The 21,738-nt window shown below is 36.1% G+C and overlaps 1 protein-coding gene across 3 annotated transcripts in view; it reads right to left on the reverse strand.

Moving 5' to 3' along the window:
* IleRS (Isoleucyl-tRNA synthetase) overlaps nucleotides 1–21,738 on the reverse strand; it is a 410,216-nt gene that overhangs the window by 298,420 nt on the left and 90,058 nt on the right. For all 3 annotated transcript variants that reach the window (XM_090401998.1, XM_090401999.1, XM_090402000.1), the window contains exons 8-9: nucleotides 17,125–17,212; nucleotides 7,215–7,275 (exon numbers count right to left, since the gene is read on the reverse strand). In XM_090401998.1, the coding sequence (XP_090258124.1) occupies nucleotides 7,215–7,275; nucleotides 17,125–17,212 (149 nt within the window). The remainder of the gene's footprint in view (nucleotides 1–7,214; nucleotides 7,276–17,124; nucleotides 17,213–21,738) is intronic.

Genomic DNA, 21,738 nt, shown 5'->3' on the forward strand with positions numbered 1-21,738 from the left:
CAGCCAAGACTACCAAATTAGCCCGCAAGAGGGCACCATTAGGACTTTAGGAACAATACTAGTTTCTTGCTTTCTTCCTCATTTGCTTTGTGTTAGTGCCTGCGTGCACATACCATATCTTTATGTTCCTGAAGATGGCAATGCGACGTTGCAGAAATATAGAAGTGATTCATTAAAGTTACCTTTAATTAATATACTTTATTTGCGTTGTTAATTCCGTAAACTAATTACCAGTTATATCAATAAATAAAGTAACTTTATTAAGAATATTAAAACAGAAACAAATCGATAAAGATACTCTAGACTTCTTAAAAAAAATTATAGTCTCACAGCAATGATTAAATTCAACAGTATAACAACAGATAAAATAAACATCAGTAAAGGAGTAGCCCAAGGATGTCCCATCTTTCCATACCTTTTTAACATCTACCTAGAGGATATGGTTAACCAAGCTTTGGAAGAAGAAAAAGGGGTCAACCTAAATGTTATTATAACCTTAATAACATAAAATATGCAGATGACATTGTAATGATAAGTAAACACAAAAGAAAAAATGGCGAACCTAATAACCAAACTAAACAATACAGCTAAAGAATACAGCATGACCATAAATACAGACAAAACAAAAATCTTGGTAATTTGAAAAAAATGAAGAAAAAGTAAACTTCTCCTTGAACGGATCAACAATTGAACAGGTAAAACAATTCAACTATTTAGGAACAGTAATAACAGAACACTTAGATACTGTGACCACTATTAAACATAGACTATTAAAAATCATTATCATCACAACATCCTTATTAAATCAACTTACAAAATACTTACAAAATATTATAAAATACTTATTAAATTGACTTACAAAAGTCGATTTAATAAGCTAGGTAAGATCTGGAAAAATAATAAAATCTCCAAACCTCTAAAAAATAAAATTATATAATGCAATTATAATACCCACTGTGCTATATGCTTCAGAAGCTTGCACTCAAGAAGCCAGAGATACGAAAACTGGAGGCTTTCGAGATGAAATGTCTCAGAAAAATAAATAAAGCAAAATGGACAGAAAAGAAAGCAAATGAAAATGTAAGACAAAACCTAAACTATACAGACTCATTAATAGAAAATATCAAAAGAAGACAACTCCAATGGTATGGACATGTCGAGAGAATGCCACCAAAGAAGCTACCCATGAAGCTACCCATACTTATTAAATTGACTTACAAAAGTCGATTTAATAAGCTAGGTAAGATCTGGAAAAATAATAAAATCTCCAAACCTCTAAAAAATAAAATTATATAATGCAATTATAATACCCACTGTGCTATATGCTTCAGAAGCTTGCACTCAAGAAGCCAGAGATACGAAAACTGGAGGCTTTCGAGATGAAATGTCTCAGAAAAATAAATAAAGCAAAATGGACAGAAAAGAAAGCAAATGAAAATGTAAGACAAAACCTAAACTATACAGACTCATTAATAGAAAATATCAAAAGAAGACAACTCCAATGGTATGGACATGTCGAGAGAATGCCACCAAAGAAGCTACCCAACCTCGTTCTGTATCCAAGATTAGAAGAAAAAAGAAAAAAGGAAGACCAAAAACTAAATGGATAACATCAATAAAGGTTAACTCTGGATTTCAAACCTATAGGCAGCTCACCAGCCAAGCAAGAAACCGAGACTCCTGGAGGTTGTTGTGGAAACACAGAAGACTCTTACTTACTGTCCGGAAGAGGACAGTAAGTAAGTATATAAGTAAATTGGAGCATTTTGAAAAGCTTTTTGCTGGGCTCCTTGTCATATGTCTTTTCCACATGTAAAAAATTACGTACAGATTATAGGCCCATGATTTCTCACTATTTGTCATAAAGTGAAAATCTGATTCTGAAAACCTCTTTCTGGCCTGAACCCAGTTTATTCCTCTTTCAGTTTCTCTTCCACAATTTTTCTCATCCTTTTTAAGTATGTGTGAATAAATCTTACCATGAGCACTTAGTACAGAAATTCCTCCATAAATTTAGCTTTATTCACCTTTTTTTACAAATGAAAACTATGAGAGCTCTACTCTAGTCATCTGAAATTTGACCTTCTGACCAAGCCATCTGAATTGTGCAGCATAGCCACTGCAAAACCTTTATAAATTTTCATGCATTTTCATTCCGATCAAAATAAAAGAACAGAGAAAACATTCATAACAGTAGCTTTTTTACTGAAAATTAAAAATAAAAAAATTTTGGTAAAGATGAGGAATCTCCTATTTTTGTCTTATTTGCATATCATGAATCTATCAGATGACTATTAATGGATGTGTTTAAATTTAAATGCTCAATATGCATACTTGAGAATGCCAGATAAAACATCATGCATTCCAGGCTATACCAAGAAGAATCTATAGCCTGCTGAAGGTACACAAGCCTGACCTTTCATGATATTCAGCTGTGAACTCACTAGTTACCTGACTTATAGTGAATTCTTTTTCGAGATGTTGTCTCACTTTTGACAATTATTCATCTTATATTAAGAATGCTTCTGCTTTTCTGTACAAGACTAACAAATCCATGTTTGCAAGTGAAGCTGCAACAATTAATAATGATATTACCTCATCTTCCCAAACATCTCTAAGTCTGTTGCAATAAGATTTCTTCACATTGTTCCATCTGTATAGCACTAATATCTATATGGATTACTTCATGATAAAACCACAGCTAAGACTTTAGCTGTCAAGTCAATATCTGCTAAGGGTACAATACATACACATAAAAAAGTGACAGCTATATAAATGTCCCTGTCCTGTGGTTCAATTACACACGCAGCTACATTTCTAAGCAATCACAATCTGGAGATAATCTGTACCTCCATCTTATATGTTAAAAGCATCTCTGAATGAATAGCCCATATTCAAAATTGGTCAACATTTGTGTCTTTCTCCTCCAGATAAAGAACTCAACACAATATTGCTCTTCTTTTTAAAGGACAATCTTTTTCTTGGTCAGTTCCGGACATATGCCTGCAACCTCAACTACCCTAGATGTGATCTCTCTGGATATCAAAAGAGAAGACCACACGAACCATAAGTTTCTCTTTTTTAAATAAGACTGTCTTGAAGACTATGCTTTGTACCAATCACAAAATAAATTAGGATTGTTTTGAACACATCTTCAAAAAAATACTGAAAATCATTATTTCATTGGTCCTGACTTAATACAATTATATGCTTATCTAATGCATTGTAAATTGCATTCCTACTTTATATTTTATCATGACTGGTAAATTATCTAAAGAATTTACAACGTATACTGGAATATTATTAAAAGAAACTTTAATGAATAATTCCTATATTTCGGCAATGTCACATTGCCATCTTCATGGGAACATAACTATGACATGTGCACGCAGGCACTACAAAAAGCAAATGACGCAGAAGAGAGAAAACTAATGTTGTTCCTAAAGTCTTAAAGGTGCCCCTCTAGCAGGCTATGTTGGGTTGTCTTGGTTATTGGGCTGAAGTTCTCACGATGCAGGTTTCTCAAATTTGGAGCAGTCTCATGCACCCAAATTTGTTGAGGTTTGGAAAGTTTTTTTTAGAGCTGAGGCTGATTCCATGAACAGGCTTTCATATTTAAATTTGCTGCAGTGTATTAATGTGGTGGGTATCCAGAGCATGGTCTGCCAGACCAGAGTGGCTGTACTGGTGAAACTGGATGTAGTCTTTGTGTTCTGAAATTCTGACATTTGCTGTCCTGCCTGTTTGGCCAAAGTAGGATAGTTTACAACTGCAAAGGACCTGGTATACACCAGGTAGGTCTAGGGGAGGTGGTTGATCTTTGGTGGAGCAGATAACGGATGCTAATTTTTTATATGGTTTATAACAGGAAGTCAGGTCATATTTTTTTAAGATTTTGGATAACTTTTCAGAGGTGCCTCAGATATAGGGAATGGTGATGGATTTAGTGTAATCTTGGTTATGAAGGGGGGAGAGAGGTTGTGGTTAACTGGTTTTAATATCTTTTGGATTTTTTGGGAGTTGTAGCCATTGGCTAAAAAAGTGTTAAGAATGTGGTTTGGTTCAGTGGTTAGGGCATTGTCATCTGAACAGATTAATTTTGCCCTGTTATATAGTGTTTTTATAACCCCATATTGTTGTGTGGGGGGGGGGGGATTGCTGGTGAATGTATCTGCCTATATGGGTGGGTTTTCTATAAACAGAGAAAACCAACGATCCATCAGGCTGGCGAATGATTAGAGTGGCTAGGAAAGGGAGACTGTTGTTTTCTTCTTTTTCTAAGGTGAACTGGATTCTGGGGTGTTGGTTGTTTAAGTGTGTTAAGAAGGAGTGGAGTGTCTCTGAGCCATGTGGCCAAATAGCAAACACATCATTAACATAGCAAAGCCAAATAGTGGGTTTTTGTGGGGCTGAGTTTAAGGCTTCTTCAAAAGTCTCCATAAAGAAGTTGGCAAGGGGTGGGGAGAGTGGTAAACCTATGGCTGTCCATTCCATCTGTTTGTAGAATTTTCCTTGCCAAACGAAATAGCCTGAGTTCATTGTGAACTGAAATAGGACTGAGATACTGGGAGGAAATTTGGCTTGGATGAGCTCTAAGGTTTCCTTGAATGGGACATTTGTGAATGGGGAAGAGACTTCAAAATTGACCATTAAGTCAGTATGTTGGAGTGAGAGGTTTTCTATACTGGCTTTGAAGTGGGCTGAGTTTTTTTATGTGTGATGGTGTGTTGCCAGTATAGTGTATGAGTGCTTTGGCTAAATGTTTGGCTAATTTGTATGTGGTGGAATCAATGCCATCCACTATGGGACGTAATGGCACATTTTGTTTATATATTTTCGGAAGTCCATATATTCGGGGGGGGCTAAAGTAAACGGTTTTAGTTTGTTGGTAACTTCCATAGGCCAAGAAGTGACCTTCTTAAGGAGCCTTTGGCGTGTTCTAATTTGTGAGCCAGTGGGATTATACTCAATAGGGAGGTAGGTAGCCAGATCTAACAATAAAGCATTAAGCTTACCTGTGTAGTCAGTTTGACTGAGAACCACAGTGGCATTTCCTTTATCCGCTTCGGTGATTACTATTTCTTTGTTTTTCTTTATTTCTATTAGAGCTTTATATTCTCCTTTGGATAGGTTGGTTTGGTGGTCTTGCTTTGGTGAGAACACCAGCTACATCCAGTCTGACATTGTTGGCAATATGGTTTGGAAGGTTACGGATACCACGTTCTATCTGAATCATTTCTTCGGTTGATATTTTCTTTGGAGTTATGGCGAAACTGTGGCCACGTGCCAGTGTGTCGAGGGCCTCAGGCTTCAAAGTGGCAGACGTAAGGTTGATTACAGTGTTGAGAGGTTCGGAAGTGGAGCCCTTTTTCAAGTTTTCAAATTTCTTGATGTGCCGACTGCATATCTTTTCAAATCTTTGGCTGCTGAAGCGCACGAGATGTCGTAGAGAATAGTCCAAAGGTCATGGTTCAGCGTGCCGGAAAGCTCCTCCTCTAGCACCTGAAGAGTTTTGTTTATTCTTCGGCAAGGAGAACGCGCATAGCAGTAATTTGTTCTTGTAGTAGGGCGAAGCTAGCACGGTTATAAATGCGAAGAGCCTTATGTGAAGAGAAATGGTGCTTGAATTTCACACAATTCGGGATTACCTCATTATCCCGGCAGCGTTTTAAAAAGGTCAAATGATTTACTTGTCTCTAAGTCTTCAGCTTTAGTTTGCCATATTCGCGGGCCTTGCGCGCGATTGAATCTCCGTGGATGATCATAATTCTTGTAGATAGGCTTATATGTTGGTAACACATGACTAGTAAATTATTTAAGGAATTTACAATATATACTGGAATATTATTAAAAGAAACTTTAATGAATACTTCCTATATTTCGGCAATGTCACATTGCCATTGTCATGGGAACATAACTATGACACGTGCACGCAGGCACTACAAAAAGCAAATGAGGCAGAAGAGAGAAAACTAATGTTGTTCCTAAAGGTGCCCCCTAGTGGGCTATATTGGGTTGTCTTGGCTGTTGGGCTGAAGTTCTCACAATGCAGGTTTCCCCAGTCTCATGCACCCAAATTTGTTTAGGTTTTTTTGGAAAGTTTTTTAGAGCTGAGGCTGATTCCATGAACAGTCTTTCATATTTAAATTTGCTGCGGTGTATTAATGTGGCTTTCTTCCAAAGTATTCTGTGACAGGTATCCAGAGCATGGTCTGCCAGACCAGAGTGGCTGTACTGGTGAAACCGATACAGCCAAAATAAAAAATTAGCATCCCTTATCCGCTCCACCAAAGACCAACCACCTCCCTTAGACCTACCAGGTGTATACCAGGTCCCTTGCAGTTGTAAACTATCCTACTTTGGCCAAACAGGCAGGACAGCAAATGTAAGAATTTCAGAACACAAAGACTGCATCTGGTCTAGGTCTAGGGGAGGTGGTTGGTGTTTGGTGGAGCGGATAAGGGATGCTAATTTTTTATTTTGGCTGTACCAGTTTCACCAGTACAGCCACTCTGGTCTGGCAGAAATGCTCTGGATACCCACCACAGAATACGTTGGAAGAAAGCCATGTTAATACTGAAGCAAATTTAAATATGAAAGATTATTCATGTAATCAGCCTCAGCTCTAAAAAACTTTCCAAACCTCAACAAATTTGGGTGCATGAGACTGCCCCAAATTTGGAAAACCTGCATTGTGAGAACTTCAGCCCAACAGCCAAGACAACCCAATATAACCTGCTAGAGGGGCACCTTTAGGACTTTAGGAACAACATTAGTTTTCTCTCTTCTGCGTCATTTGTTTTTTGTAGTGCCTGCATGCACGTGCCATAGTTATGTTCCCATGAAGATGGCAATGTGACATTGCCGAAATATAGGAATTATTCATTAAAGTTTCTTTTAATAATATTCCAGCATACGTTGTAAAATAATTTACTAGTCATGTGTTACCAACATATAAGCCTATCTACAAGAAATATATTTTACCATGTTTTCAACTCTTTGTAGTTTTGCAGATTTAATGATATTGACTCACAGAATAAATAAAATATTGGGCCTAATAATAAATTAATAAAGTGGTATTGTAATCCATGTCTTTTCATCCAGCATTTCTCGAGTACTCAATAAAGCAATTTTCAAGAACACTGTAACCGCAGAAATAGTAATGGTAACTGAATATAATTTTGTATAATTATACAAAAATTTCCCATACTTACAAAAGCATAATATGGAAATAAAGGCTCATATGTTTTTCCATTTAAAGCTTTTCCTGCAAACCTGAAAAAAAAATATAAATAAATAAAAAAATCACTAAATAGATTATAATTAAATTTTCAAACTTTGTATATTGAAAGCATGTAAACATTAAACATTGGAAAACAATACTGTCATGGATGTTAATACAAGGGAATAAACAAATTAACTGAAACAATGAAATTTGTATGGAAATGAGACCACGTATAGAAAATTCTATGCAAGCATGGCATGTGTAGAATACAACAAAACACAGTGGTGACCAGAGGATGTTATTTTTTAATATATCACTTCCATACAAGGTAAGCAAAAGAACCTACAGCAGCACATCAGTGTCATGTGTGAGGAGTGTAGAGGAAGGAATGGGGAAAAAACTCTTTTGGTATTTTTGGTGGAAGTTTTTTCACTTGGCTATGCTACCAATTACATATTTGGTTTAATCCTTTATCCAAGTGTAAGCAAACAAGGTTTGCACCTGAAATATTTTCAGGACTGGGGAAACTCATGGTAAAGGTGGTATAAGTTCTGATCAAGCCTTAGTATCCCATAATGCAAAGCACGCACATCCTTATGGGTATGTATAATGCTATGCATTATGGAAAGGATCACTACCCAGACCAGTTTCGACCTTTAATGAGGTCTCGTCAGTGGGAGCTAGTATCCCATAATGCAAAGCACACATCTTTATGGGTATGTATAATGCTATGCATCATGGAAAGGATCACTACCCAGACCAGTTTCGACCTTTATTGAGGTCTCGTCAGTGGGAGCTAGACCCAGAGGTAGTGATACTAAGGTGGAAGTGATGCAAAAGTCATATCACCATATACCAGTTGCCAAAAGGTGTCAACACCTTATTATTAATTCATTTTTGAAATTATGGATTTTACAACCGTGTTATAACTAACTCTTTTTATTATCCCGACTTTTCGATCTTCATATCAAGATCATCATCTGGAGCATACACAAATATACAAGACAAGCTGAGTTACATTACAAACCGTAAGCTAGAGAAACAATGATCTTATCACATGTTATTCTACTGGCATGACCTCTAGTGGGAAAAAAAAAATGTATAAATTACATCAAGCTAGATTTAATTTAAGATAACATGAATAAACATTTTTTTTTTCTTATAGATAGTTTTCTTTCAGTAACAATGATGTCCTATTTTTAGTATTACAATTGTTATTTTTGATTTAGGATCCTGGATTTACTAGTCTACATCACACCAAAACATGGTATGGATACAAATTTAAGGAAGCCCGTGAGATCATTATCAACCACCCCAATCTGAACAATAATGAAGGTCTAAAAATCCCATACATATAGAAGGCATATATTCGACCCACGGAACCTTCCTCTCTAAGAACAACTATAAACAGGACTGTAGTAAATCCAGGTTCCTAAATCAAAAATAATAATTGTAATACTAAATATAGGACATCATTGTTACTGAAAGAAAACTATCTATAAGAAAAAAAAAATGTTTATTCATGTTATCTTAAATTAAATCTAGCTTGATGTAATTTATACATTTTTTTTTCTTCACTAAAGGTCATGCTAGTAGAATAACATGTGATAAGATCATTGTTTCTCTAGCTTATGATTTGTAATGTAACTCAGCTTGTCTTGTATATTTGTGTATGCTCCAGATGATGATCTTGATATGAAGATCGAAACGTCGGGATAATAAAAAGAGTTAGTTATAACATGGTTGTAAAATCCATAATTTCGAAAATGAATGCTGATCACCGTGATCACTAAAAGAAAATCTTATTATTAAAATTCTCTGGATTAGAGATAGTTGATGGAAATTTTTTCACTTGGCTATGCTACCAATTACATATTTGGTTTAATCCTTTATCCAAGTGTAAGCAAACAAGGTTTGCACCTGAAATATTTTCAGGTTCAAACTGAAGTTCTGATCACTTGCCTTAGTATCTTTTGGTATTTTTCTTGAAGAGTTGGAGGGTTGCAGGTGCTAGGAGATACTTCATGAGGAAGAATGTTCCAGAGGATAGGGGAAGATGGAAAAAATGAGGACGAGAAGCAGATTTGATGTTTGCATTTGGACAGAAAAGGGCAGCTGCTGCTCTTGTTTAACAGCCTAACAGAAAGCAGAGGAATGATAGTTGCCAGTTCATTGGAGTAGTCACAATGTACTTCTACAAAAGACACAAAAACTGAACCAGCGCATTTATGAGGTAAAAGTTGAAGTGAGTGTGAAAGAGGGATAATCTATTTGCAAATCACTCACCTCTAGATAGCATCACAATTTTCAGAGAAATTTTGGGTGCACCATCCCAAATATATAAACAACATTCTAAGGATGGGCTGATTTCAGATTTGCACAGAGTTAGTAGCTGTAGATGAAAAGTAACATCTTGAGTGAAAAATAATGCTTGGTTTTTTTAGAGAGTGAGGAAGTTCTGATATGACATTCTTATGTCAGGTGAAGCTGAAGGTAAATGTCAGTCCAAGGTGTGAAATCTGGCACTATCTGAATTCTGAAGTTTGGAATGGCTAACGCTATATATTGTCCTGTGAAGGACTATATGCTGAATTTTCGTTCCTTTATAAGAAAAGAAGGAAGAAACCTTCCTTGGGCTCCATTCCTCTGTTCATTTTCCAAATATTTTTCACAACTTTCTTATTCATGGTCTTTACTCTTTGATCAGCTATTTTATTTTTAAGCTATCCATGGGGTAAAAGTGGTTTGAACACTGTCTCATATACTGCAAGTTTCGTGATTTGCTAATTTCTTTCTTCTTCCACCGAAATTTATTCAGCTGGCTCCCCATCATATCAGTTTTGCTTATTCTGTGGTCTACAGTCATCTTTAACATGCGAGCCTCACTGAAAATTGTGCATATATTTAAATATGTGAACTGTTTCATTTGTTACATAGGTTGTCAGTAGAGAATACAGTTAAGGTTTTATGTCTGAACAAGTAGAACTGCTGTGATAATGAATTATGTCACTAGACATGAATGATTATAAAATACAGCATCTCATGATTGTATATGATCATTTCTTGTCGACTTAATATATTCTAGAAATTTGTTTGCCTAATTCTGTCAAATGATCAAACTAGTAATCAAAATGACAAATTGAATGAAATTTAGTATCTAAATACCAAATTTCATTGAATTCCATCCAGTCAGTAGAGAATTATTAACAAAAGTTCAACATTTTGCCACAATAAATAATTCACTTGAAATCAAATCCAAATTGAAAACTTCTTGTATACATCCAAAATGTACAAGGTTTATTAAATTTCATCCATACAAGAGATATAGTAGTTATTATACTAAATGATGTTTTGTTTCCTACATTTCTCTGCAAACTGATCTTGAAACAAAAATTTTGAATGTATCTATATTTAAGATGATTCCAAATATTGAATATCTGTCTTATCAGTCCACTACATTTATCTGACTACACAGGTATTCAGCAGGACACGCTGTCATTTTAATGCATTCATTACAATAGCAAAAAAAGTATTTTTCATCTTCTCCTCCTCCACAGAGACCACTAAAGCTAATATTATTCATCACTTTCAACCATATCTGGAATTCTGGAATACAGTACCTAATTTTGCTGCAAAGGTAAAAACTAATGAGAAATACAGTCTAATGTTGGGGATCATTAGTTTGCAGGTCTGCAGACATGTCTGCTGGACACATCAGCTGATTTCAAGTGAATCTGAAACATAGCTATTTCTAACAATGCTTAAGGTTCTCTAAAAAATTCAGGCTAATTAGAAAAAGGAAGAGTGGGTCCCATACTCTGCAGATATCGCCATAAGTTTGATGACTGCTGAATTATACGAATCATATGTATTGACTGTAACTCACATTGGCATTGCTGAAATGAAAACGATAATGCAGATGAATAGTTAAAGGGGTGCTTAAGGGTCAGAGCTGTATAACTGAGAGGAGACCTCCACATAGCCTTTAAAGGAATGGAGAACCGACCAGGGCTTCTGACCTAATGTCCAATCATCACCTTCTCATGGTGCACCCTGTTGGGTATCTACTTGGATACTGAAAGGACGAGGATGGGCTGGCAATTTGGGATTTAGCCGACCAAATTGTATTCTTATTGGTTAAACCAAAATATAGAATGATGGTACAACATGACAAAATTTCATGCCGGCTGGGGCGTCGCCCGGTTAAACAAGGCCCCCATTGTTTTCGCCAGGGAACCAGGGCGAACAGCGAAAAGTCAGCTACTGGAACAAATCTGAAAATAAACCCCAACTCAACATCACCAGAGCTAAAGATCGGTACTATTAACGTAAGAAGCCTGAATGGCAAAGAAATGGAGCTAGCTGAGGAATTAGATAAGTACCAGATCGACATAATAGGGGTGACTGAAACAAAAAAGACCAAAACTGGTGAGATCTTTCTGAGCAATAAATACAAAATGTTATATTCAGGAAATGACAATCAAGGAAAAGAAGGAGTAGCCATAGTATTCAACACAAAATACGAGGCTAATCTTCTTAATTGGCAGTCAGTCTCAAGTAGAGTAATGTGGGCAAATATGAGAATGGGGAACTGGACAATGAGACTTATTTGTGCCTACGGTCCCACAGAAGGTTCTACTAAGGTAGAAGTGGAGGAATTTTTTGAGGCTTTAGAAAAAGCAACTGACACAATGAAAAATGAAAAGTTGGTCCTTGTTGGGGATCTAAATAGCAGAGTAGGAAATGATTGTCAGATATACAAAAATATTTTGGGAAAATTTGAAGAAAAGAGCAAAGCTAATAATAATGGTAAATATCTGTTGGATTTCAGCTCAGGACATGGACTGGTTATTACTAACACCATGTTCCAACATAAAAATGTGCACAAATTCACATGGAGAGAAGAGGCAAGGAATAAGAAAAGTCTCATTGACTATGTTGTTGTTGATAGTGATGTTTTCTCCCTGGTGCAGGACACCAGAGTGTACAGAGGATTTGAAATTGGAAGTGATCACTATTTAGTCTTGAGCAGGATAAAATTGAATTTCATATTGAAAAGAATAACATGTAAGAAAGTTTTAAAGCGAATAAAAGTTGAGCAGCTCTCAGATGTGAGCTGTAGACTAAAATACACAAAGATTATTGAAGAAAAAATGGAAGAGTTTGAGAACAGGAATCAAACCTTGGAGATTCAATAGCAAACTCTGAAGAAAACATTGATTGATTCTGCCAGAGAGGCATGTGGTGAGGTTGTCTGTAAGGATAAAAAAATCAGAACTCCCTGGTGGACACAGGAAGTTAAAGAGGCAGTGAAGGAAAAGAAGAAAGCATACCAAAAGTTCCTGTCAAATAATTCAGCTTGTGCTCTTAGAGAATATAGAGACAAATGCAAGAATGCTAAACACTGTGTAAAACTAGCTAAACAAAAGTCATGGGAGAACTTTGGCAAGAATATAGAAAATAAATATCAAGAAGGTGGCAAAATATTCTGGAGATTGTTGAAGAAGCTTAAGAATGGAGGAAAGAGTGCTGTAAAAGGAATTAGAGATGATAAAGGTGACATGAAAACGGGAGAAAAAGATATCCTTGAAGTATGGAGTAATTACTTTGAAAAACTGCTAAATGAAACAAGCAGTGATGACAGCACAGTGGTAAAAAACGCTGACCAGGCATGCAGTCAGGAATACATATCCATACTTGAAGTAGAAAAAGCCATCAAAGGCTTGAAATGTGGAAAGGCAGCAGGAGTAGATGATATTCGACCAGAATTCTGAAGTATGGTGGTATAAGAGTCTTACAGTGGCTGCACTGCATAGTTCAGAAAGCCTGGACAGAAGGACGAATTCCCGATGATTGGAGTAGAGCTCTCATAGTACCCATAGTCTCATAGTACCCATAGTACCCATATTAAAAGGGAAATAAAACTGCATGTGAGAATTACAGAGGTATTTTCCTACTGAGTGTTCCTGGTAAGATATATGCAAGTATACTTGAGAAACGGTTGAGAAGAATTGTGGAAGAAAAGCTTGGTGAAGAACAAGCTGGATTCAGGCCAAATAGAGGCTGTCAGGATCAGATCTTCACTTTACGACAAATAGTCGAGAAAGCATGGGAATATAACAAAGATCTGTATTTGAGTTTTGTCGATCTGGAAAAGGCATATGACAAGGTGCCAAGAGAGAAGCTATTCAATACGCTACAGTTATATGGTGTTAATGGGGCATTATATCAAGCAATACTTAGTCTTTATTTGAGTTGTAAGTCAGCAGTTAGAATTGAAGGAAGTACAGGAAGATGGTTTAATGTTAAATCTGGTGTGAGACAAGGATGTACATTATCCCCTCTGTTATTCATTATCTATATGGATCACATTATGAAGGAAAGTCGTATTAAACATGATATCAAAATTGGAGATGTTAATGTCAGCTCTTTGCTTTATGCGGATGATGTTATACTTCTAAATAAATCCGCTACAAGTCTGCAAGATTCTCTGACTAAATTGAATAGCTGTTGTAATAGATATGGTATGAAGGTCAGCAATAAAAAGACAAAGACAATGAAAATAGGCAGAATCATTAAAAATGTCAACTGTGTTGTGAATGGAGAACCTGTGGAACAAGTAAAACATTTCAGCTATTTAGGCACGATTTTTACTGAAGATGGTAAATTAAATATAGAAATAGACAACAGAATCAGCAAAGCTGGTATGGTGGGAAGTCAATTGAATAAATTCATATGGAATAAGAGAGAAATTAGTCAGAACACTAAATTAGCTGTATACAAGACAGTGTTCAAACCAGTTTTAACTTATGGATCTGAGAGCTGGGTCAGAAGTAAAACACTTGACCAAAGACTAGAGACCACAGATATGAGAGTCCTGAGAAAGATTATAGGCATGAACAGATGGCATCAATGGCAGAATCATATTAAAAACGAGGATATTAGGAAAGAACTTGACATTGTCAGCATCCAGGAATGCGTTAGCAGAGCTAATCTCAGGTGGTATGGTCACTTAAACAGAATGGGCGAGGAAAGATTAGCAAAACAAGTGTTCTCTGCCAGGTTGGCAGCAAAACGACCCAGAGGAAGACCAAGATATAGGTGGATTGATACGGTACAAAGTGCTTTAGACGATAGAAATATAAGATCTGATAATGTTGGAGTGTTGACGAGTAACAGACTGATTTGGAGGAAAATTGTAGATAGGAAATTAATAATGATGTAATTTTTTTCATGTAGTACTATCATATCCTGTACACCCCTTGAGGGTACATGGCAGGAATTTGATGATGATGATGATGATAATAGTTAAAATAATTTACATGTTAATGAATATAGGATATTGAGTGTATCCTATATTTTTCCAAAGTTCATCGTTTCCTGACAAAGCAAAGTCAGGGAACAATATATTGATAAATGTAAGTGCATAAGAGATTATATAGTTGAAGCTGCAATGAAGAAACAAAGCAGGACTTCGTCTTATGATGTGCAACATAGTCACCTCTGATTTATCTTTCAATGACCAAACAGGATAACCTGCATCAGAATCACTAAACATAAAGACTATATTTGCTACCATTATTTGGGACTTGCCAACCACATACTTTAGGTGGGCATTACAAAATCTTCTGTGAACACAAATAATTACAGATATTAGATGCAACAGGAATAAGGATCAACAACCCTATCAGGATATGGTTTTGAAAGTCTGTATAGTCTATACAAAAGTATAACACAGGAAGGTATAAACATTAGAAGATATCACCTCATCACTCAGCATAACCGTATCAAGTAATAGTAATAAAAAAGTTCCAATGCAATATCCTACAAAAAAAAAAGCACCTAGAAAAGCCACTGATCAAGAAAATCAAAGTTACTGAGGGTCATCAGCACAGGATAGATATGGCTGCAATTACAGTCAAATCAACTGAGGCCAGTGTAACATGTATATTGATTGCGTACTGTTATGTTTTTTCCCTTGCCATATCTTTGTCCATGTCATTGTCATATCTTTTATCTTTATCCCTTTATATTATTCTTTGCGTGATTTACTTTCTAATATATACTTTGGCTTCTATCTGTTATCTTTAACTTCATGTATCTCTAAGTCGTCTATCTTACTTGAGTATGTGATCTTATCGCTTATCTCAAATTTCTCAATTTTTGGGCCCCCAGAAATACCTGTTCCCTGATCACTATAAGCTATCCTTATTCACTCAGGCAAATTTATTTACTGCGCCAGCCTGGCCTTAAGGGTAGAGTTTAACTCAGCCTAAGGATAGTTATAGGGTATCAGGTGCTACTAATATCATTTACTATAATTCAGAAGCCTTAGGTTTTCTAGTTTATTTGCAGTCGTGCCCCTTTTCTCTCTTAATTGGAATATTCCCGCGCACATATATGATCACAGGTTCGAAATTTTATGAAGGGTCAGGGTCAGTCAGCATGGTCAGAAATACAGGCATGAAAGGTATCAAACAATTTTAATGAATTCATTATTTAATATAATACAGGAACAAAACAATTAATACTAAGTTAAACTCTTATTTTCCTCTCACTCTCTTGTTCTTAAAATAAACATCGATTTCTAAATCTTTACAATTCAATTTTCTCAACTTAATTGACATTTTAGTTTACATTAGGCCTAATTTACTCATTAGGCCAGCTAGGCATTTAGCACATTAACATTTTCCCTCGAGTGGATCACAACAAAAAAGTCTAATCAACTGATAGTTCTTAAAATTCAGTCCAAAGGTATAGAGTTATTCACATAAATTTCAATTCTTCATACTTCCTTTTATCACATATTTGATAATACACTCTTTTCCGTACTGTTAGTCAATTTCTCTAAAAGGGGCTAGAACATATAAAAGTACTTATCTACATTGTTTCGGTTTCTCTTCGTCCTTCCTTCTTTGTGAAGATTCTGGCTATCTTGATTCTACCGCCACGTAGGATTCGCGTGCTTTTCCTGAATCGGGTGCTGTTTCTTTGCTATGGATTTACGTCAACGCTTCTTCTCATTGACGGCCTACGTTCGATCTTGCCGTGCTCTGTGGAGGTGCCATGCTGGAACTTCTCGAAGGTCAGCTCTTAAAAATAAGAACTGAACCACGTTGAACATTTGTAGCACACAGTGAGAATACAGGAACAAACAAAATGTGGCTGTTTCTCTCCGTGTTGTGGGTTTTATATGCTCCCCAAGAGTTTCTCTGCCGCCACCTTTCTGAGTTTGATTTCTCCTATCATCCTGTCGATTGGTACCTGACTGGGTGACATCACCGATCCTCATACGGGGCTTTCTAATTCCGGGAATACATGCATCATGATATTTTCTCAGATGTAACACCAGCGGGCGCTTACGCTCCTCTTGTAGCATTAGGGCGACCTTTGCCCCGTCTTGCCAAATAATTTACATTCTTTTACATGTAGAATATCACTAATACTTTCTCTTACAATTGCCCTTTTTTTTTTTTTTGTTGACTTACAGTTACATTTGATATACAAATACATTAACTTCAATTCAAACAGTTCAAAATTTAATTTACAAGATGTTATTTCCTATAAAACATAGTCACCTGTGCTAAATGATAAGTATGCTTATTTAATTTATGTTTACTGTTAGACTCTGGAAGGATAACCTCATTTAGAGTGAGGTAGCCCGTTTCAGATCTAACAGTACCTTTTCCAGCCAGGCTGCCTATTTTGCAAGATGGAAAACAAGAGTTTCTGAGAGGACTTGGTGTACAAATTACTTGTAAATAGATTTCTGATTAAATACAGAAACAATCTAAATAACACACTGGCTGATCCATTTGAATTAGTCAAATGTTTTCATGAATATAGCTGATACAGGTCTAAAATCATTTTAATAAATTATGTTCTTATTAATTACATACCTTGCAAGGACTGTAAATTCTTCTTGATTTTTATATAGTGCTGACAACCGTGCTTCCATTAAAATATAAATATCTTCAGTTTTATTATCTGATAATAAAAAATAAAGAAAAAAGAAAAAGCACTGATTATTAAAAGTGCATATTTTACATTTTCCTGAAAGGATAAACATATAAGGGGGAAAACTTGCAAGAAAAGTAATGGTTTAATTCAATGATTTAGCTTTTTTTTTCTAATTAAGTTTATATAAAAGCTCTTAGATGTTACCTGCTACTCGTGTAATTTTTTTGATACTGTTTACTAACAACTTCTAACAGGAAAAAATAAACTAACAATTTCTTGTCAGCTAGATTGAACTAATATTTCATTAGTTCAATCTAGAATCTTCAGCACACAAAGCAATGCAAGTCCCTTGTAAATAAACAGGTAACAACAGGTATACATAACATGCATACAGGTAACAAGCAAAAATTAACAGTGTAAAGGAAGTTTCGTGGCATAATGGCTGAAGCAATTAAGTCCATGCAGAAAGTATATTGTGTTCTCCAATCTAGGTTCTTCCTGACATTGTAGAAAGATCTGAATCCAGATGTTTCCAAATGAAAGAAAAATGTAACATGGATCCTGTAATTGCATGGGATACTTGTGAAACAAAGTTCTAGTGAGCAACTGCTAGGATTAGGCCAGTTGGGATTAAGGTCTAAAATTAGTCTCCAAAACTTCGGGGAACTCAATGAAAGCCATACTTGCTGCAATTAAGGATATGCTTTAATGATGCTGTGACCTCCAAATACAGTCTTTCAGATATATAAGTTTCTATGCAGGATTGATCTTTTCATAAGAATAGATCTATAGATCATAAGAATCTATAGGAGCATCCAGAAAGTAAGGTCCATTCAGAATTTACCACCAAATAAGATATGGTCATGCATGCATGGTAGCATAGAGCGACTCATTAGCTAGCTATTGACTATTTTACTTTCATTCCATTATTGTTTGTTGTTTTCTATCATTTATAATGAATGCTAGAATAAAAAAATCCCACCAGTTGTGATGTTTGTGGTGTGATATGGTTTTTTTTGGCAGAAAACAACAGAGCTGCAGAAATTCACTGACAACTGTGTAGTGTTTACAGCCCTAACAATCAGTAAATTTAGGCAATGATGTCATTGGCTCAAAGAAGATGTTCATGATGAAGAGTGCAGTGGCCAGCTGAGTGTGGTGGCAGACGATTTGGTAGACAGAGTGAACACAAAAATTCTTGAATATTTAAATTCCTGAAAGTTTCACGCTCACTCATTCATGAAATTGTGACAGAAAAGCTGAGATACAAGAAACTATGTGTCAGATGGGTCCCAAAAATGTTGATGAATGCGCATAAATAGCAATGAGTGGAATAAGCTGAAAAATTTTTGGAATGTTACAAAAATGAAGGGGTCAAACTTTTTTTTTTTTCGTATTGTGACTGGTGACGAAACATCGATTTCGTATACAAATGTGGAGTCAAAATAACAATCAATGCAGTGGTGCCATTCATCATCTCCGAAAGCAAAAAAAAATTCAAACAGGCACTATCGGTCAAAAAAATTATGACCACTATGTTCTAAAAGTGAAAAGGGATTTTGCTCATTGATTTTCTTCCACAAAGAGCCACAATTAATTTTCATGTTCACTCTTTATGCCAAATCGTCTGTCACAAACTTGGCCAACCACTGCGCTCTTTAATGAGAACATTGCTGTGCCCTTCTTTAAACAAATAACACTGCTGCGTAACGTTATTGTCACTCATTATGTTAGGCCCATAATCTTACACAATCGTTAATGTATTTCTGCAGCACTAATGTTTTCCTCCAGCAAAAACTGTATCACACCACAAACCTCACAACTGGCAAGTTTTTTATCACAGCACTCATAGATTATTCAGAGAAAACAACAAATAATAATGGAATGAAAGCAAAATTGTCTACAGTTAGCTAATGAGTCATTCTATGCTACCATGGATGCACAACCCCCTCTCCCATATCTTATTTGGTGGTATTTTCTGAATGGACCTTACTTTCTGGATGCACCTCATTAGAAAGCATTTTATTCATCTTTCTGCTCTTTCTATTATCTGAAAATAAGTTTGTTTCTAAAGTATATGGTCTGTTAGCCCTATCTTAACTTCCTCCATTACATAAGTTAAGACTTATCATAATGGGATTAGCAAACGTACTTCTCATTGTATTCAATGTACTTCAAAGTGCATGTTTCATCACTTACATGGTATGTTCAATGTAGACAAATCTGCAGGCAAGGGATACATTTACACTTTTAAACATCACATCAAAGGTCAAGGGATGTTAGTTTGATGTAATGTTTAAATGTGCAGAAAAATTTAAAAAGCATCTTGACTAGCTTCCTTTTTTTGAAATGTTCTAAATATATAGGATGGGAATAAATTTATCATGAACTAAGGTGTAATGGATAGTTAAGGAGGGCATATTTAGTATATTATTATTATGCAACACCTGGAGGTGCTACATAATAATTATGCAGTCTGAGTAATAATTACGCAGACTCATCGAGGGAGGGGTATCTACTCTAAACTCGCCATCTCCACCAACTGCAACTACCTTCATCATCTACACCAACGCCATCTACCGCCGACCACCACCACTAGTATTTTCACAGACAATCACAAACATTCATGCCCAAGGTAGGATTCGAACCTGCAGCCTTTTGGCTGGAGAGCGGATACGCTAACCACTTGGCCATTCTTGGATTGTAGCAATGGCTAAAATGTGTGGTTATCATCACAATTCATCATAACATTTGAAATTTTTAGATTTTCTATACCAGTTTGAAAATGAATAACATTATATATAGAAAAGTTATTCAGCCAACTGCACTGCCACTTTATAAGTAGAAATATCAATACTATCCACAATGGAACAAATGAAGGAAGGAGTAATGGTTTTGTAAATTTTGAAAATCACAAACTCAGATAAAGGAAATGATTAACACAGTAAAATTTCAGCTTGTTAGTGATTTCTTTGGGCCAAGAAATCATTTTCCCAGTAAAATTATGTAGGAAAATGCAATGAGCTCTGTCAGTATGACAGTTTGTTGCTCATTCAGCATCTGTCACACAAACTTAAGTCAGAAAACCTTATGGAAATTTATCTTCTGTAAAGAAACACAAAATTAAGAAAAATTTTCATTTCATTAGCAAATTAGTTTAGTAAATGACAAAGTCTTTAAAGACAATGAGTCTGCACACGAAGCTTAGATGATGGCTATTATTCATTATTGTTGGAAGTTTTATTTTTTTTTTCACTTGGTTAGACTATAATAAATTTAGTTTAATCCTTTATCCAAGTGTAAGCAAACAAAGTTTGCACCTGAAAATATCTTCAGGACTGAGGTAAGGTAATGCAACACCAGGCAACTCTGAGCAAAGGTGGACTAAGCTCTCATCACTCCTTGTCTCAGTATCTCCCATACTGCAAAGCACATCTTGCGGACATGTATACTGCTATGTATTAAGTGAAGGGCCACTACCCAGACCGGTTTCAACCTTTATTGAGGTCTCGTCAGTGGGAGGCAGACCCAAACATGGAGATACAAGAACAATTGACAATTGACATTTATGCCTTAAGGGGTGAAGCAAGATGCTTTTCATATTCCCCGCTATCTGTTGTGGTCACAGCGAGGGTAAAATTTATGAGCAGTTTGCTCGCCCTGAATGGGCATGGAGATTATGCATCACGATAGGAGGCTAATATAGTTTTTGGTCTTCTATATTTGAATATGTCCGTTGCCTCGTATGCTGCAGCTTGCTGAACCAAATCGTTGGGGTGTGTGGACGTCTTTAGGAAAAACTTGGATACTAAGGATTATAGAAAAGAGAAAATATAGGGAATATTTGTATCTATGAAGTTGATTGTTTATAACATACCACGGGGCGTTCAGAATCATTCTCAAGCACTTGTTCTGCACTCGTATCTTGATAATGTTAGTATTAGAGGTGTGGCTCCAGGCTGGAGAGGCATAGGTGATTATAGGACGAATCGTCATCTGGTATAGTTGCAATTTGATTCTGTTGCTGAGCTTGCTATTTCTATTAATTAGCGGATAGATCTGAGCTATTGCTTTAGATGCCTTTGCACACGCAGACTTGATGTGTTGGTTGAAAGATAGTTTTTTGTCGAGAATTACACCCAGGTAATTTGTTTCTGTCTGCCAGGGAATTTTAGTATTGAATAGTAACACATCTCCTGCAGGAGACATTGGCCTTTTTGAGAAAAGAACGGCTGAGCTTTTCTAGGGGTTGACTTCCAATCTCCACATGGAGAACCAACCCTCCAGCTTTAGAAGGTTTTCTTAAAGCTTTCTGGTAATGAAATGGAGTCTGAGAGATCTGGTTAGTATTGCCGTATCGTCCGCATACAGGGTCAAAATGGAAGTCATCGGATTGTGCGGGATGTCTGACATGTATACGGAAAACAGCAATGGAGCCAGTAGAGATCCCTGCGGCACTCCAGCAAAGATACGATGGCGCTGGGACGATGTAGAACTGTTGATTTTAACTTGCAATGATCTATTCTGAAGATATGAGTGGATTGGATGAACCA

This window comes from Typopeltis vanoorti, chromosome 12 (assembly GCF_054136105.1).
Source record: "Typopeltis vanoorti isolate ZY-2024b chromosome 12, IOZ_Tvanoo_1.0, whole genome shotgun sequence".
NCBI lineage: Eukaryota > Metazoa > Arthropoda > Arachnida > Uropygi > Thelyphonidae > Typopeltis > Typopeltis vanoorti.